At 41.8% G+C, this 16,324-nt stretch overlaps 1 protein-coding gene across 1 annotated transcript; it reads right to left on the reverse strand.

Annotated features, from left to right (window-relative positions):
- On the reverse strand, positions 1 to 16,040 carry PMS2 (PMS1 homolog 2, mismatch repair system component). The gene is made up of 15 exons (XM_020799605.3): positions 15,753 to 16,040; positions 14,539 to 14,678; positions 14,018 to 14,104; positions 12,901 to 13,003; positions 12,402 to 12,585; positions 11,642 to 11,809; positions 10,733 to 10,830; positions 9,609 to 9,708; positions 9,345 to 9,429; positions 7,583 to 7,735; positions 5,559 to 6,408; positions 4,604 to 4,771; positions 3,685 to 3,785; positions 2,223 to 2,392; positions 1 to 1,104 (listed from the first exon to the last, which is right to left on the reverse strand). The coding sequence occupies exons 1-15, from the start codon at positions 15,767 to 15,769 to the stop codon at positions 961 to 963; spliced, it is 2,568 nt and encodes an 855-aa protein (XP_020655264.3). The 5' UTR covers positions 15,770 to 16,040; the 3' UTR covers positions 1 to 960.
- Between the last annotated feature and the right edge of the window lie 284 nt (positions 16,041 to 16,324).

Genomic DNA, 16,324 nt, shown 5'->3' on the forward strand with positions numbered 1-16,324 from the left:
TTGTACATCAAATGTTTAATATATATGTATATACATTTATATATACAAAGATATGTTTTAAAAGCATAAGCTAATATAAAAACATGTGACCATCCATCCAAGGTGTGAAAAATCTGTATACAAGTAAACAGTTATGTTACCAGGGCAATGTATCTGCACAAAGGATGTTAGAACTTTCCCCTAATAAGCAAAAAAATAAAAATAAAAAATGGAACAGGCCCAACCAGCAGAAAGGACATCAGCAGTGGAGAGCTGCTGGCTTATTCTGGAAACTCAAGGAGAGGATATAAATTCCCCCATCATCCCATCCAAGATTCTTACAACAAATGTCTACAATGCAGAGGAGGTGTGTCACCAAACTTCCTACCTGAACCTCTTCTTTTCACTTACTTCATTTGCAGGATTGGGGGGGGGAGTGTAATTGTTCCCAGGGGAACCCTCCAGCACACACATACAAGCAAGATGCAGAAGGGCTACAACAGAATTAAATTAAATCTTCTCCAAAAGGCAGCAGCCTAAAAAGTTAGCCATCCCTGCCAACCTAGAAAAGGACATTTCCTGGATCTTATGTGGTTTTTTTTTACACAAAGTACTAAAGAGTCTTGCATAAGGACCTCACTGTAATTCAGTTGTCCTGAAACAATAAGAAAGATCAGTGCTGATGTTGCCTTGTAAGGTCCATAATGCTGGGGATTCCAAGCTTTGAGCATGGCCTGGAAGGAACAGCTAACTCATGCATACACGCAGATCAGCTTAGGCACATCTATGGTCTTGCGGCCCCTTTCAGCAGAGCTACAATTTATACAACATACTGTATAAGTTCTTTACCAGCTGGTACAACAGTTTTTTGTTGGGTGGAATCAAGAGAGTTGTATGTTGAAGCAGGATTTTAAAACAGAGCAGTTGCATCCACAATGAAATAAACCATCCAGTATACTAATAAAATGTGGAAAGAGAGTTTTATTCTTGCGAGATCAGGTCCAGATTGGCTATATGCCTTATTGTAGGTCTTCCATGTGGACAGTTCCAAGGATGCTCAATTTCACCCATGTGGGTAATTAATTTCTTCATCTCATTTCTGTTAAGTGCTGTTCCAACCATCACCTATGGAAAAAGAATGGATTACTATGTAACTTTATTTTTTCAGTCTTCTTTCCTCAAATTCCTTTATTTAGGATCTCAGTAGCTCAGTGAGCTGGGTACTCGACTACAGAGCCAGGTGTTGAGAGTTCAATTCTCTTCCTGTGAGAAGAGCCAGCCTGTGTAACCTTGGGCAAGCTATACAATTCCAGAGAGTCCCCAGAACAAGAGAACAGCAAACTACAGTGGTGCCCCGCTTAACGATTACCCCGCTTGATGACAAATCTGCTTCATGATGATGTTTTTGCGATCACAACAATGTTTTAATGGGCAAAATCCGCTTTCTGACTATCGGTTGCCTGTTTCGGGAACCGATTCTTCGCATTACGACGATCAAAACAGCTGATCGTCGGGTTTTCAAAATGGCTCCCCGCTGTGTTCAGGATGGATTTTTTGCTGCACAAGCATTGGAAAATGGCCACTCTATGGAGGCTCTTCACTGGACGCTGAGGTATTTCGCCCAGTTTTCAATGCATTTCAATGGGCTTTTTTATTTCGCTTGACGAGATTTCGCTCTACAGCGATTTCGCTGGAACAGATTATCCTCGTCAAGCAAGGCACCACTGTACTCCTAAATACTCTGTATCTAGAAAATCTTGGAAAGGCTGATAGTCAAAATCCTCCTGACGGCATTTAATTATTGTTAATTTAAGGCCAAAATCCTTTTCTGCATCTCCACCTGTGCTAGATATTTATTTATTTATTTCATTTATACCGCACCTATCTGGTCAAATGTGATATCAGTGGCATTTCAGGGTGCACACAGCTCACATGCAATGAGGCAAAGCTGCATGCACCTAAAATTGAAAAAGGAAGTCTTTAATCCACAGCTGTCTGATGCTGATGCCATCATTCCCATTGTTCAAGGGGACTGGGCAAAACAGCATTTTGACCAAAGAATATTCTGGCTTTACTACTGCTGGTGACACAATGTACATTTTTGATCCATGAAAGTTCGCAGTGAAATAAATCTATTAGTTTCTAATGCAGCACAACAGTTTGTCCTTTGGTTTCCGCTCCCTCCCTTTGTTTTTTTTATTTTGTCAACACACTGAAACAGACTATACAGCTGCAATACTTACCGACTTTCTACATGCTCGAGATGCAAACATCTGTCTTACTCTGGAAGGCCGGCACATAACTCCTGGGCAATCACTTAACATGAAGATTAACTCCTCAATATCTTGTGGGCCAAATGACCAGTTTCTGCTCGTTGGCAAAGAAATGAGCTTAACTCTTTGGGTTACAGGAGCTGTAGGTTTTAGAGCAATTATTTAGCTATTTCTGCAAGAGTAGGAGGAAAGTTTTACATTTTAACATCACCGATGCAACTATTTATGCTCTTTTAAATTGCTAATTCGCAGGTGTCTCTTTTATGCTTTTACTGTAAGAAAGGGCCTGCAAGTGGGCATTAAGAGCATTGGTGTGTGAATTCACATGCATGTGTATATAAACGGATGAGAAGTGCAGATAGTTTTAAGCCTGTCTTCCATTTTAGCATATGCCATTCTGTTATTTAGTGAAGATTAAAAATACAAATTAATTAATTTAAAACACAGGGAGCTGAATATATTGCTAACTATAATGATCCATTAAACAGCACACCACCAGAGCTGATGTAAGCAGTCCAGACAAAAGTAAGAGTATTTTTGGCTGGGGGAGTGTTTTACTTTCTCTGTTCATTTACATTTGCCTTGTCCAAAAATAGAAGTTTTACACTTCAACCTTCAGAAGTTTGTGTAGTCCCTCAGAAGAACAGTGACAAAAACTGAAAGTACCATTTTAGATTAAAGAGAAAAAGCATATTTTCTATTCTTCTGTTAATTTCACATCTCAATTATGCTCTCAAATTTCTCTTGGAAGCATTTTGTAGTGGTTTAGGTATCTGGCTGTGGAGCCAAAGGTTGGGAGCTGGATTCCCTACAGTGCTTTCTGCAAAGTAGCGCCAGTCTGTGTAGTTATGAACCCAGGTCCAGGTTGCCCCAGAAGAAGGGAATAGTAAATCCTTTCCGAGTACTCTCCAGGCAGAAAACCCTGGAAAGGGTTGCCATACGTTGGTATCAACTGGATGGCATGCAATTATTATTATAGTAATATAGTAAGATTTTTCACGGTGAGCTGCTTCAACCCATGGTTGAACAAGGATGGCTCTGTAATGCTCAAGTGATGCCCCATATGAATGTCAACTGTACTCCAGGGTGGGGATCACCATTATGGAAGGAATTGCATTAGAGCACACACCTACTGGAGGGCTCCATCCATAAAGCATTGCTGGATGAGAATCAGTGCTCTAAGGCAGTGGTCCCCAACCTTGGGCCTCCAGATGTTCTTGGACTTCCAGAAATCCTGGCCAGCAGAGGTGGTGGTGAAGACTTCTGGGAGGTATAGTGCAAGAACATCTGGAGGCCCAAGGTTGGGGGCCACTGCTCTAAGGTATGAACTGGGCCTCAATCCCATAAATATGCAAGTTGAAGAAAAGCCACCAAAGATCATCACATGCCAGTTCCTTTGTCAGTTTAGTAAGAACTTTAGGCAGCAACTTACCTTCTTCATCAATGACAAAATCAAATCCATTTTTCCTGAAGATTTCCAGATTTTCCATCAAGATACTTTCACTTAAAGCAGTTAAATTAAGACTCTGGGGCCTAAAAAAGTAGGAAACATCCAGATACAGATATGTACGGAGCAACCATGACAATAGAATAGACAAGGTACACAATCTATATCAAGTCTGTTTGTTTTCTCTGGAAGCATCCTGACAGTTCATCTCCTCCAATGTGTGAAAATGAGGTTTTTCAAGGGGGATGCTGAAACATCCCTTAATTATTTCCTCACCTCTGTACTTATCAATAGTCATATTTCCCAAATCCATAAAGGATTAAATAATAAAGTCTACCTTTCCACCCAAAGATCGCCACATATTAAGCCCGGCATTCACAGAAATTTGGGATAGAAAGATAGTTAAATATTAGTATTTCAAATGCTACAAAATCCATTACATGCATGGTTATTTTTCACTATTTCATTCTAATATATATTCATTTTATTTATCTAAAATATTTTTACCCCACTGTTTTCCTTAGAAGGACTCAAGGTGGCTTATCACCAAAAATACCATATTTAAAAGCTAATAACAGTAAGCATATGACATATCTGGAATCAATTTCTCTCCAGAGCATCTTGCTTATCTTTACTACAAGTGTCTCCTTTGGTTCCAAGCAGATGCATCCAAAAAGTTGCACCCATAAAAAATATATCCATCTCGTAATTGTTTGATTTCAACTTACTGTCGTTGTTCGAGACTTACAGCCCCCTCATCTGTTCACTGTATACACAAAAGCAGCCACACGCAGAAAGGTGTAGCGTACTGTTGAAAATAACAAAGGTGGAAGCAAGGGAAGAACTTCCACTGACTGGAAATGGCCACTCATTTTAGGCATTTTATTTTCCAGAAGACACTTACGAAATCAGCTTCTGCCCTTGAAGAACCGTGCTTTCTTGCAAAAGCTCAAAGTTATATTTCTCATCTGAGGCATGCTGATCAATTATGAAGAGGTCAGCGTCTAGCCTGGCTATTATAAATCCTAAATTGAACTGGCCGACAACATCCATTTTAGCAAACATCTCTTTCCTGTATATGGGGAAAAAAGATAAGCAGGATATAAGATCTGTCATATACTGATGTTCAAGCTAAGGGAATGAACAACTACTAAAGGACTAGGCCCCAATTTTTACTTTAGGCCAGTGGTTTCCAAACTTGGGTCGCCAGATGTTCTTGAACTACAACTCCCAGAAATCCTGGCCAACACAGCTAGGGGTGAAGGCTTCTGGGAGTTTTAGTGTAAACACATCTAGGGACCCAAGCGGTTGAGAACCACTGCTGTAGGCTATGGTGAGTTACAACCCTCTTGAATCACCTCAAACCCCAGGAAAGACATTAAAAAGAAAACAAAACACGCCTCCATCCAGTGCTCCTAGAAGCCTCAGAGATGAAATTTGCCACTTAAATGTTACCTCCCTATCAACAGACTGGTGCCTGGGCCCAAACTTCAGATGTATTGCTTTCTTCCTGGAGCTATTATACTAATTCCATGTCATTAAGTCAATTCTAACTTGTGCTGACCCTTTTCAGGGTCTCCAGGTAGAAAATACTCAGAAGTAGCTTATTATTCCTTTCCTCTAGGGGGAGCCCTGGGATTGTGCAACTTGCCCAAGGCCACCCAGGCTGGCTCCACTCCCAGGAGGACTAGTGGGGAATTGAACTCCCAACCTTGGTCTCTGCAGCCATATACTTAAGTCACTGAGCTATCCAACCAGCTCCATTCTTAGAGCTGTAACACTTCTAAAATACAAAGCTCTCCAAAACCAAATGAACACTATTTGGCAAATAAAACACAATAAAAATCAAGCGTACATACCTTATTTCTTTTCTTAACTCGTCCTCTGCTGTTTTATTTTCCCCTGGACTAATCTTTGCCCGAAATTTTCTGTAACTCAGAGTTTCAGATTTCTTCTTCTGTTGCTGAATTAACTTCCGCACTCTCTCCGTCAATGCGCTGAGGGAGAACTCCAGAGGCACGGTTCTCTTTTCAACCTCCACAGGAATGTCATACGGGGAAAAAACTGCAGCATCCTCAATGTTCTGTGTTCCTGACAAATTCACCTCCTGCGAGACACGCTGGCTGATCTTAAAGCGTTTCCCTTTAGGGAACAACCGGTCGGCCTCACTCCTGTGACTGTCACATTTTGCTTCCCAGAAAGGTCCACTGGTCTCTAGACCACTGGTCTGAATTTCTTCTTTGAAAACACGGAGTTCTTCATTGGGGGAACTAGTCACACTTTCAGAACTGAAGCAACCACCCATTTCTGGGGTGCTTATACTCACCTCCGACTCTGTGGAGACACTACCACAACCAGAATCTGCATCTTCTGCTTCCTTGAAATTTCCGCCAGCAGCCACAGGCCTGCTCAACTCCACTTCGCGTCTCCCCTCAGCTTCCTCCGAAGGAGAAGCCTTTTTATTTGGAGAGCCCAAAGCACTGAAATACGCCGGAAGCTTCTGCTGGCCAGGAGAGCCAAGTGCCCACTTGGTCCTTTCCACGTTCTGAAAAGCACCTTTTTTCACTTGGTGAAGAGAAAATGACTCCCTAAGTTTAGCCACCGTCACGGCCATTTTCGTTTTACTATTCGGATTCTGAGACAACGTCTCACAGGCTGTTGCTGCCACGGAGGTCCCCGCCTCATCCTGAAGCATTGTTTGAACATTTCCTAAAAAAGGCCGAAGAACAACGAACAATTTTAAAAAATCAATTTGCAGAAATATATTAAGAGTCTAATGATGGGCTGAGATGCTCTCTATGTAAAAAAAAATGACCACACTGCTCCTACAAGTTTCAGTTACGCGCGCCTTTAGTTCACACTCAAAAATAGTAACACATATGCCCATTGCTCAGCTTAGTAAACTGCACTGGTGTAGGCCCATTAAATCAATGAGGACTGGGGAGTTCAACTTCTCCATACACTTCATTGACTGAAATGGGCCGACTCGAGGTGCAACTTACTTTAGTATATTAAGCCACAGTTAGAGTAGACCCATTTGAAACAATGGAAATCACAAAGGAATTGACTTCCTTAAACCTCATAGCGAATCACATTGCTCTAGGATTTTGGCCAATGGCTCTCAAACCTGCTTCCACAGAGATTCTTTGGCTATAACTCTCGAAAATCCTAGCCCTTAACTGGGCTTCTGAGAGTTTGCGTTCAAAGAATATTTTGGACTCCGAGTTTGGGAACCAGTATCCCCTTGGGAGGCTTAATACTAGCAAGACAGTAACCAGGACCTTCCCATGCATTCTGTGTAGAGATCCCTATGGAGACTTACTCCCAGGTAAGACTGCAAAAGGTTACAGCCACTAATGGGGCCTGCGTTGCTGAAATGGGGCTGCAACGTTAAGCACAGTCATTTGGGAGTATGTCCCATTGAATACAATGGAGCTCAGTTTGGACAGAACATCTGTAAGAACATCACTGAGCAAAAACAGATCCAACACAGAGTTTCCTGCTAGCTTAAAAAAGAATAGAAACCCCCCAGCATTACAGGAGACTTATTCAAAGAGACAGCTGAGAAGCTGCTGCACCATAAAGGCAAGACACTGGAATAAAAGCAGCCTCTCTCGCCAGCCAAGTTTTGATAAGGCCGTCAAAAGAGTGTTTAGACAGGAGATGCTAAGTATTTCTTCTTTAAGATTTTTGTTCATGTTTTGTCTATCTTTTCTTTTTCTTGTCTTCAAATCAGTGAGGCAAATGCTCCAGTCCTGTTGACAAAATTAAGCTGATATGCTTGAACCAGTGGCTTAGTTGGGGAATGCATGCTTAAAAGCTTTAAAAAGTTCACACGGAAATTGTTTACTGGCTTATTCAAATAGCTGCCACCATTTTTTACCTCCCACATCTGGCAACGGCTGGTTGATGACAAGCTTGTTCGCATCGCTCCCAAACATCCCCATCAATGATGTTTTCAGAACCGCCAACAGAAGTTTCTCTTCCTGCAGAAATATTTGCCTTTTGTCGGGTGTCACATTGATGTCAACGCGTTCTAGAAGCCGGAAAACAACCACCAAAGAAGTGATACTGCTGGGGGGGTGGAATGCCCTCTAAATTCTTTGGCTAGAAATACATTTTCAGTCCACAGAAGTCTTTCATTTTCTTACTTCATGGGATAATGTAATGAAAAACCAGAAATGTACATGTTATTTTTGCTGCCTCATTCACTTAGAATTTTAGCTATCATCATGCTTTCAGATCTGAGTGTACTAAAAACACAGAGGAAAAGTAGGTGTTTAATTCTGTCTAAAATATTTTTTTCTAACCACTTCCTGCTCTCTGTGAGCAGTCCTTCCAAAAGGGTTAATTTTAAAACTGAAGCCCTTTCACAGTGCAAAATATATGTGCACACATACATCCCAACAGGCACCTATACACTTATCCATTTAGGATAAGTAAGACGTGGTGGCACTGCAGGTTAAACCACAGAAGCCTCTGTGCTGCAAGGTCAGAAGACCTGCAGTTGTAAGATCAAATCCACGCAACGGAGTGAGCTCCCGTCGCTTGTCCCAGCTCCTGCCAACCTAGCAGTTCAAAAGCGTGTAAATGCGAGTAGATAAATAGGTACCACCTCAGTGGGAAGGTAAACGGCGCTCCGTGTATAGTCATGCTGGCCACGTGACCACAGAGGATTGTCTGCAGACCAACGCTAGCTCTATGGGTTGGAAACGGAGATGAGCACCACCCTCTAGAGTTGTACACGACTGGACAAATTGTCACGGGGAACCTTTACCTTTACCTTATATCCTACTACAATTATCCCCAATCTTAGATAACCCAGATGTTCTTAGACTGCAACTCCCACAAACCTCAGTCAGCACAGCTAGTGGCGAAGACTTCTGGGAATTGTAGTCCAAGAACATCTGGGTTACTCAAGACTGGGAACCACCATCCTGCTTCATCATGATATCTCAAAGCATGATACAACCGCTGTTTAAAAAGTTCCAATCAGACAAAATTATTTTAAAATGGAAAACAATTGGAAACATATTAAGACAATTTCTGCCAACATGGTATGGTTAAACATAGTCAATCTAAAGACTGGAGTTCAAATTCCCATTTGGCCATAGAGACACAACTGGGTGTGTGTGTGTGGCACTATTAACCTATCGCTCAACACCTCACATACCTTGAACATCCTATCAGTGTCGTTATGAGCTGGGATGAACTCTGTGACACGTAACAAGACAATTTAAACAATGAAAAAAGAAAGCATTCACTTTGATGTAACAGGCTTTTCAGCTCCTAACCTTCCAGATGTGGATGTAAAAAATATATCTTTACATATTTAATTCAACCTATCACCACCTCCGTTAAAGAAAGCCAAGTAGGCCAGGCTAATGTGGCTTCCATCTGTTCATTTATTTTGGCAACTCTTCTTGGAAGAACCTCAATAAGTTACTTTTAAAGAATGTGACTCACAGAATTCCCCAGCATACATGGAACAAACATCTATTACAATCCAGGAGATTTACTTCTAATCATAGTGTTCACTAATCAAAGTGTCATTTCCAATCAGAATGTTGACCTCAAGGGCAATTAACAGCATGCTTTTCATATTTAGCCTCACTTTTTGCTGCAAGGAAAGGCAGGTGACTCACCAGAATCTACACATATATTCAGGGCCACAAATGGATATTGATGTCTATTGTATATGTGATACACTTCATTCACAATTCTGGAAACCTGCAGAAATCAAAAAGGTATAATCTGTGCTTAATGCAGTTCAATAATAACAATAAAATTTTAAATTTGCCTGCTTCTATGACACTGCGGACAGGAAGATAAACCAGAGACTGAAGGCTGGCAGGAAAAAAAGGAAGCATTAAGATACCGTACAAGTTATTTATTAGAGAGAACTGTACCTTTGCTGAATCACATGGTCTCTGATTAATAAAGAAGAATTGTCTGTCCGTGGAGCTTCTTCCAACACCATGATCACACCGGGAGAGGAACCCTGTGATGCTGCTCAAAGTTAATATGTCAAGAAGAAAAGCAGAGGAAAGGCTTAAATAATTTGGCATACATATTTTTTTTAAATGCTGAAATAGAGATTTCTGCAGATACCCAGTTACAATCCACCTTTGAAACTCCCAGAGACTGGAAATTTTCTTCTTGGGAGGCAGGGCTATCTATAGTTCTCAGAATTCCCTAGCCGGCATGGTACCACCTCCTCTTGGTTTTCTTGAACCTCTTGAGCAACAGGAATTATAGGGGTTGAAAAATTAAGACCGAACCAGAGAAACAATAACCACTTGTGAATTTGCTAGTTATTGCTGAATTCCATCCATTTTCCCTTGACCTTCATCTGGTACAATCAGGTGCTACAGCTGGCAAATAGTGAAGAGGTGCCCGAATCTCCCAAAAGGATCGCAGTCAAACCCCACTTTCAAATTAAGATTTTTTTAAAAAAATTAAAATTAAGAATTTTAAGGCACGAGGGAACACAAACCACTGCACTATGAGACTCAATCTGAAGGCTGATATTTTGACACATGGAACACAGGCGTAGCCAACATCTGTGCTGAGAGGAGCACATGGGTCTCAGGGCAAGCAGAAAAGTGAGAAGTTGGACATTTTTCAAAGATGCTCTGAAAAGACAGAACCAATGGGGAGGAGGATCCAATGCTCATACTCAGGGAAAATGCTTGGAAGCTGAAATCTAACAAGGAAGTGGCTATGGAATGAAGATGGCTAAGGCACTATGACAAGTACGTTCAATTTCTACAGAGAGAGGCAATTTCATGCTCAAAACTTTTTTTCTGTCACATTCCCAACACAAACTCTGTTATATTAAATCTACCCATGACAAGAAACTAACTCTGGCCACTCTTCATGAAATACAAGTAAACAGAACATCTGGATTGCAACAGTAATTCCACAGAACCAAGTCCCTTAAAAATGTGGGGAATCAACTTTCCAAGCGGAATCTGGAATGGCAGTTTTTGCACTGCCAGGGATGGGCAAGTTTCATAACTTTCCTACTTACTCATAAAACTTCATTGGCATGTCAGAAGGATTCAGACCATATTCTTCACAAACGAGATCACTAGGAGGTAGCTGAACAAAGGGAATCAGGCTTTGCACCTGGAAAAGTAATGGCAGTGAACGGAGTCCTTAGTTGCATTAATAACAACATGCCACCAAGTCGATCCCAACTTAGGGAGATTCTTTCCCGGGAGGAAGGAGTACTCAGCTATAGACTACTCAGAAGCAGTCAACTCTTTTATTCTTGCTTTGCTCTGGGACCATGCTTGGCTTTTTTTATTTGATGTAAATCCACTTAATTTGTAATCCTGAACCAAGCAAATAGGATAAAATATACTTCCAGTCCTATCCCTGCTTACCGGTGAGCAAGCGTTAATGAAATCAGTGCAGGTTACTTCTAAGATTACATTGCAAGTTGCAGAAATTAATTCAAACCGTATGATCTACTGCAGCAATATTTTTTTCAGCACAGGAAGTCTTTGCAGTGAATCCGGAGACACAAGAGCATCCTCGACATTGTTAGGTTACACGTTTATAGCCTTCTTTCCTTGTTGCAAGATAGCCAACAAGGGATTTGATCACGTTTTTCCAATGACAAGTTGTCAATTGAACAATCCTGAAAGATTTCTGGAGCCTGTGCTATTTAATATAATTTCTGGCTAGAGATGGATGCATGTATAAGAAAATCTTTAAGCGAAACACATGAAACGTCCTGTCTTGCCCGCAGGTTTCCATCCACCCTCGAGTTGCAAAAGAACTTCCACCGTGGTCCCGAAATAAGAAGAGCCCATCTAGATTTTAATGTTCATGCTTAGAGAAATCTTACAAGCTCTGACTATGCAAAAACAATTCTCTTCCAAACATCAGTGGTGTCAGCTCCATCAATGGCAGTGGAAGACAACGGGGTTACCTGTTTTTGCCCAAACACTGCGCCAATGTTCTCCTTTAAAGTCGAAGCCCCGCTGGTAGACACCACTGGCTGTTTCTTCCCTTGGCCAACCTGATTTGTGCAATTAATTCGCACTCCAGTTGAAATGAGACAATACGCTTGCAATACTTGAACCATTTTTGCATATTCCTTGGCGGGGAGGGAAAAGAAGAAATGGTTATTTTCTCAGGAATACATTTTCCCTTCCCTTCTTCACAGCATTCTACACCTCATGGTTTCTCAACCAGCCTCATCACAGAATATGTTTTATATATAAATCATACAGTAATAAAGCTAGTGAACGAAGGCCAGAATGCTCTTGGACATTTACACTGGAGTAAATGTAACTCCAAATTGCAACTAATTAACCACTGTTTGATCTACATCTAGGGCATCAAGGAAGTAATTCCCATCAAGGAAGCAGAGACCACCACCCTACATGAAACGGGTTTCATATATATTAATTTCTGGATCCTACCTAATGAGATCTAAACTTTTCTGGATTGAAACCATCAGGTACAGATGTGGAAAGTTTAAGCTCCCTCCCTATTTCAAAAGTCCACCCTTCCCACGGAAGTGTTCAAAAAAGTGGGAGCCCCCCCGAGCCTTCAACAGTATCACAGGTAAGCCCCCCCCCTCTGATTAGTCTCAGCAACCCTGGATTTCCGTGCACTTAAAATCCCTCGGAACAATGCCTTATCTATAGGCTTGAAACAACAGAATTAGCAGACCACTCCACTACCTTCTTTATGTTGCGCTGAAACTCTTTATGTCGAACCGGCAACATGTAGAACAACTGCTGTACGGCCACTGTCGTTCCCTGCTGTCGGGGAAATGCAGCTCGCTGCGTAATTCTCCCATTGTGATCAAACACCAGCCGGGTCCCGACCTTTGCAGATTTGTGACAAGTAATAATTGAAACATCACTGCAGGAAGAACCATGTCGTTTGGTTACAAGAGAGTAACAAGCAATGGGCTTTTCAAAATACACATGCATATGAGTTTTTACATTTAAAAGGTTTGGGATAGTAGCTGGCAGTATTACATAGCATAAGGTGCAACTGCTATTCAGTCAGTGCTCTATCATCATGCTCTACATTAACCTTGGGACCCCAGATGTTCTTGGACTAAAACTCCCAGAAGCCTTCACCACTAGCTGTGTTAGCCAGGATTTCTGGGAGTTGTAGTCCAAGACTTGAAGTTGGGAATTGCTGCTTTACACTGATGAACAAGTATCTTACCTTAAGGCACACAGGGAGCTCAGCGCTTCGCCCCGAAAGCCAAATGTTTCAACACGTGTAAGGTCAGAGAAATCTTGTATCTTGGAAGTATGATATTTCAGAGCTGGAAAAATTTGTAATTGAAGAAGGCCATGAGCACAAGAAACATAACTCAATATTGCAGAGCATAACAAAGGTGTAACATTCAGTCCATTCTTAGCTGGCACTTAAAGAGTCGCTGTTGTGATTTTCAGAGACTCTCACACACATGCTGGCTTACACAACATTAATTGTCCTCTAGAAATGGACAAAATGCTATGCCTGTTGTTACGCTAAGCAACAGGATTTCTGCCAATGATATTCTATGCAGCATTATACAGAAAAAGCTAATTAACAATCCATTGTTCTCAGCTCTTACAAGCAAGGGCAGGGTATAAAGTAAAACAATATCATCATCAACATCATGTAGTCAGAGAAAACACTGGCCAAAACCTTCATAATTTTTGTGCAACTCCAAAGAGCAAGGGTGGCCAATACCTTTCATGGACCACTAAAAACTACAAAGAGGCAAATCAAAATTCAGCAAGCCAACTCTGCTGTGTCTGGGATCCTTCTAGTTGTTCTGTTAAGAGAGACTCCAAACATCTGCCCCACATCCATGTCATGATGACACCCCTTGTACTCCAGATACTCAACAGTTGGCATGTTTGCCTTCTTCCCGCCAAGCAACTGCTGGATAGCTCAATGGTTTAGGTCACTGGCTGTGGAGCCAGAGGTTGGGTTATTATTGGGAAGAAAGGTGGCACAGAAATATTTTAAATAAATAAAATAAATGGTCCCACTGAGCACGACAATCAGCTCCTGCCTCTGATTTCTCAGGCCAATGAAGCTGACAGTGATAGGAGACAAGGAAGGCTTTAAACAAGGATCTAGCGGAAAAAGTGGGGAGATAAGGATGAGAATGAGAGACAGAGATTAATTATTTTCTACTTCTCCTACCTAGATTATGCTGTATGGCTTGTTTTCCAACCACCAATCTGAATGTGAAATGAGAAATTAGTTCCCCAAGTACATTGTTGTTGTTGTTTCTATCCAACCTAATCTTACTAGTAGAGTAAAATGGTGAAACATAGCTTACTTAAGCCAGCAAAGTTCTCTTCTTCTACGCCATGACCGTTATCAGCAACTTCAATAAGTTCTGCTCCATAATCTTTTAGCTTCACTTCTACAAAAGTTTAAAAATATTTGTCAATTCTTTCACAGACAGAACCACAAAGCAGCTCCAAAGCTATCCATTTAATTTCCAGTGTCACCGCAGGTGAAGGGGTTTTATTCACATATATAATTCTTTAAACTAAGGATCAGGAACACTGTTGGTTCAGATGTGATTGGACTATAATTCTGCAAGACCTTGATAGCATAGTCCAACAATATCTGAGAGCTACACATTCCAGATTTAAGCTTCTAAAGCACATGCTTAAACCATTTTTGGCTAGGAGTGATTTAATTACTTTTATTATGCTCCCCACTTGTGCAGACATTCCCCTGCAACTCTATACAGTAAATACAGAAGTAACATGGAGGAGCAAGATGAAAAATGCCAACTGCTCTTCATCTGCTTGGAAAAAAATGCATACGGAGACTCAACAGCAATCTTACCAATATTGGTTGCCCCAGCATCTATGCTATTTTCCACCAGCTCTTTCACTGCAGTACATAAATTCAGCACCACTTGTCCCGAACAGATCTGGTGAATTGATTTCCGATCAATGGGCTTGATAGCTTTAGTGGGCGGTACCCTTTGCATTCAAAATAAAAAGAGAGTTGGGTTTCTAATGTGAAAAGAGATGGAACTATGACTCAAGCAAACAAAACACAATAGCATCATTTGGCAGATCTTTCTAAGAAGAAACATGGGTCCCCTAGAATAAGATTTACAGAAAAACATGCCATGCAATAAATTCTTATTGAATTAAACCAGGTCTAAGCATGCAAGGGACGTGGATGGCACTGCGGGCTAAACCACAGAAGCCTCTGTGCTGCAGGGTCAGAAGACCAGCCGTCGTAAGATGGAATCCACGTGATGGAGTGAGCTCCCGTCGCTTCTCCGAGCTCCTGACAACCTAGCCATCTGAAAGCATGCAAAGGCGAGTAGATAAATAGGTACCACCTCAGCGCAAAGGTCACGGCGTTCCGTGTCTAGTCTCACTGGCCACGTGACCACAGAAACTGTCTTTGGACAAACGCTGGCTCTATGGATTGGAAACAGGGATGAGCATCGTGTCCTAGAGTTGGACACGACTGGACTCAATGTCAAGGGGAACCTTTACTTTTAAGCATGCAAAAACTGTACCCTTCTTTGCTAATAAAGAAAATGTTCTTTTAAAAACTATACCGCCGCTATCTCTTAGCCAGCACAATTATTCCACACTCCCTAAATGGACAACTGCCCAGGCAAGTGGCAGTGAAATGTGCTGGACTACCACTCACAACCTTGCGTGAGTTTGGGGTGAGTTTTGCCCAGTCCCATTCTCTCACGTTTGCTGCACCCCCCCCTCCCCAAGGCTGCTGTAGGGAGGATGAAATGAGATTCTCTTTTTTTGTTGTTGCCCTGAGCTCACTGAATATAAAGGCATGGAATAAATAAATCAGAACTCGTCCTTCCTGAGACAGAGTACAATTTGCCCCTCTGCAAAAAAAAATAATTAAAAAAAATTCTACCAGCAACCAAGCCCTAAACCAAGAACTCTCACTTCCTCCCTAATTAGTGCTTGATCAGGTTTTCCAAAGTGGATTCCAACTACTTTCCATAATAACGTCGGAAAAAGAAAAAGCAACCCACTAGGTGCAAGCAGAAGAGAAAATTGCACTACCTTGACGTTACTTCCATGATGCTCTTGAGAAAGTAAAATGCAAGAGAGAGAGAGAGCTGTTCAGGGAGCGCCTATGCCCTCCTCCCGGGGAAGGGCTCCTTTTCGGAAATGTAAATTCAATAGGAAAATGGCATGCAAAGGAACAGACTTGGCAGGGCGACCGCCCTCCCCGTCCATCTCAGCTAGTCAGTCAACCCAGGCAGAGGGCGCGAGGCGACTTGGGGGTCTCATCCTATGTCACCAGCCCAGAGAAGGACCCCGGCGCTTCTCGAGCGCTTCCCTCCAATCACCGACAGCTTCGAATTCCTGCGCTTCGATTGGCCGACCGGCTCCACCAATAACAAGGAAGAGCGGAAGTGGAGGCGGAAGTCACAACTTTTTATAGAGGTAGGAAATAGTTAGAGGGCTCAATGAAGATTTACATAAGTGCAAATTCACTATCTTTACGACTGAGGTCGCGGGTCTAAGAGCAGACCCATAGACTCAGTCAGGGTTCACAGAACTGATAATAATCACTAATAATATTCTCTTTTTAACACTAGAAATAGGATTCTGACTACAAAGTGGTGTTT

This window comes from Pogona vitticeps, chromosome 13, assembly GCF_051106095.1.
Source record: "Pogona vitticeps strain Pit_001003342236 chromosome 13, PviZW2.1, whole genome shotgun sequence".
Lineage (NCBI taxonomy): Eukaryota > Metazoa > Chordata > Lepidosauria > Squamata > Agamidae > Pogona > Pogona vitticeps.

Excerpts from the sequence above, each read along its gene's own strand:
- PMS2 (XM_020799605.3), bottom strand. Across the intron at positions 12,586-12,900 it reads AGCTCCCTGTGTGCCTTAAG|TGATGTTTCAATTATTACTT; the intron begins GTAAGATACTTG and ends TTCTTCCTGCAG. Across the intron at positions 2,393-3,684 it reads TTTTGTCATTGATGAAGAAG|CTCCTGTAACCCAAAGAGTT; the intron begins GTAAGTTGCTGC and ends TAAAACCTACAG.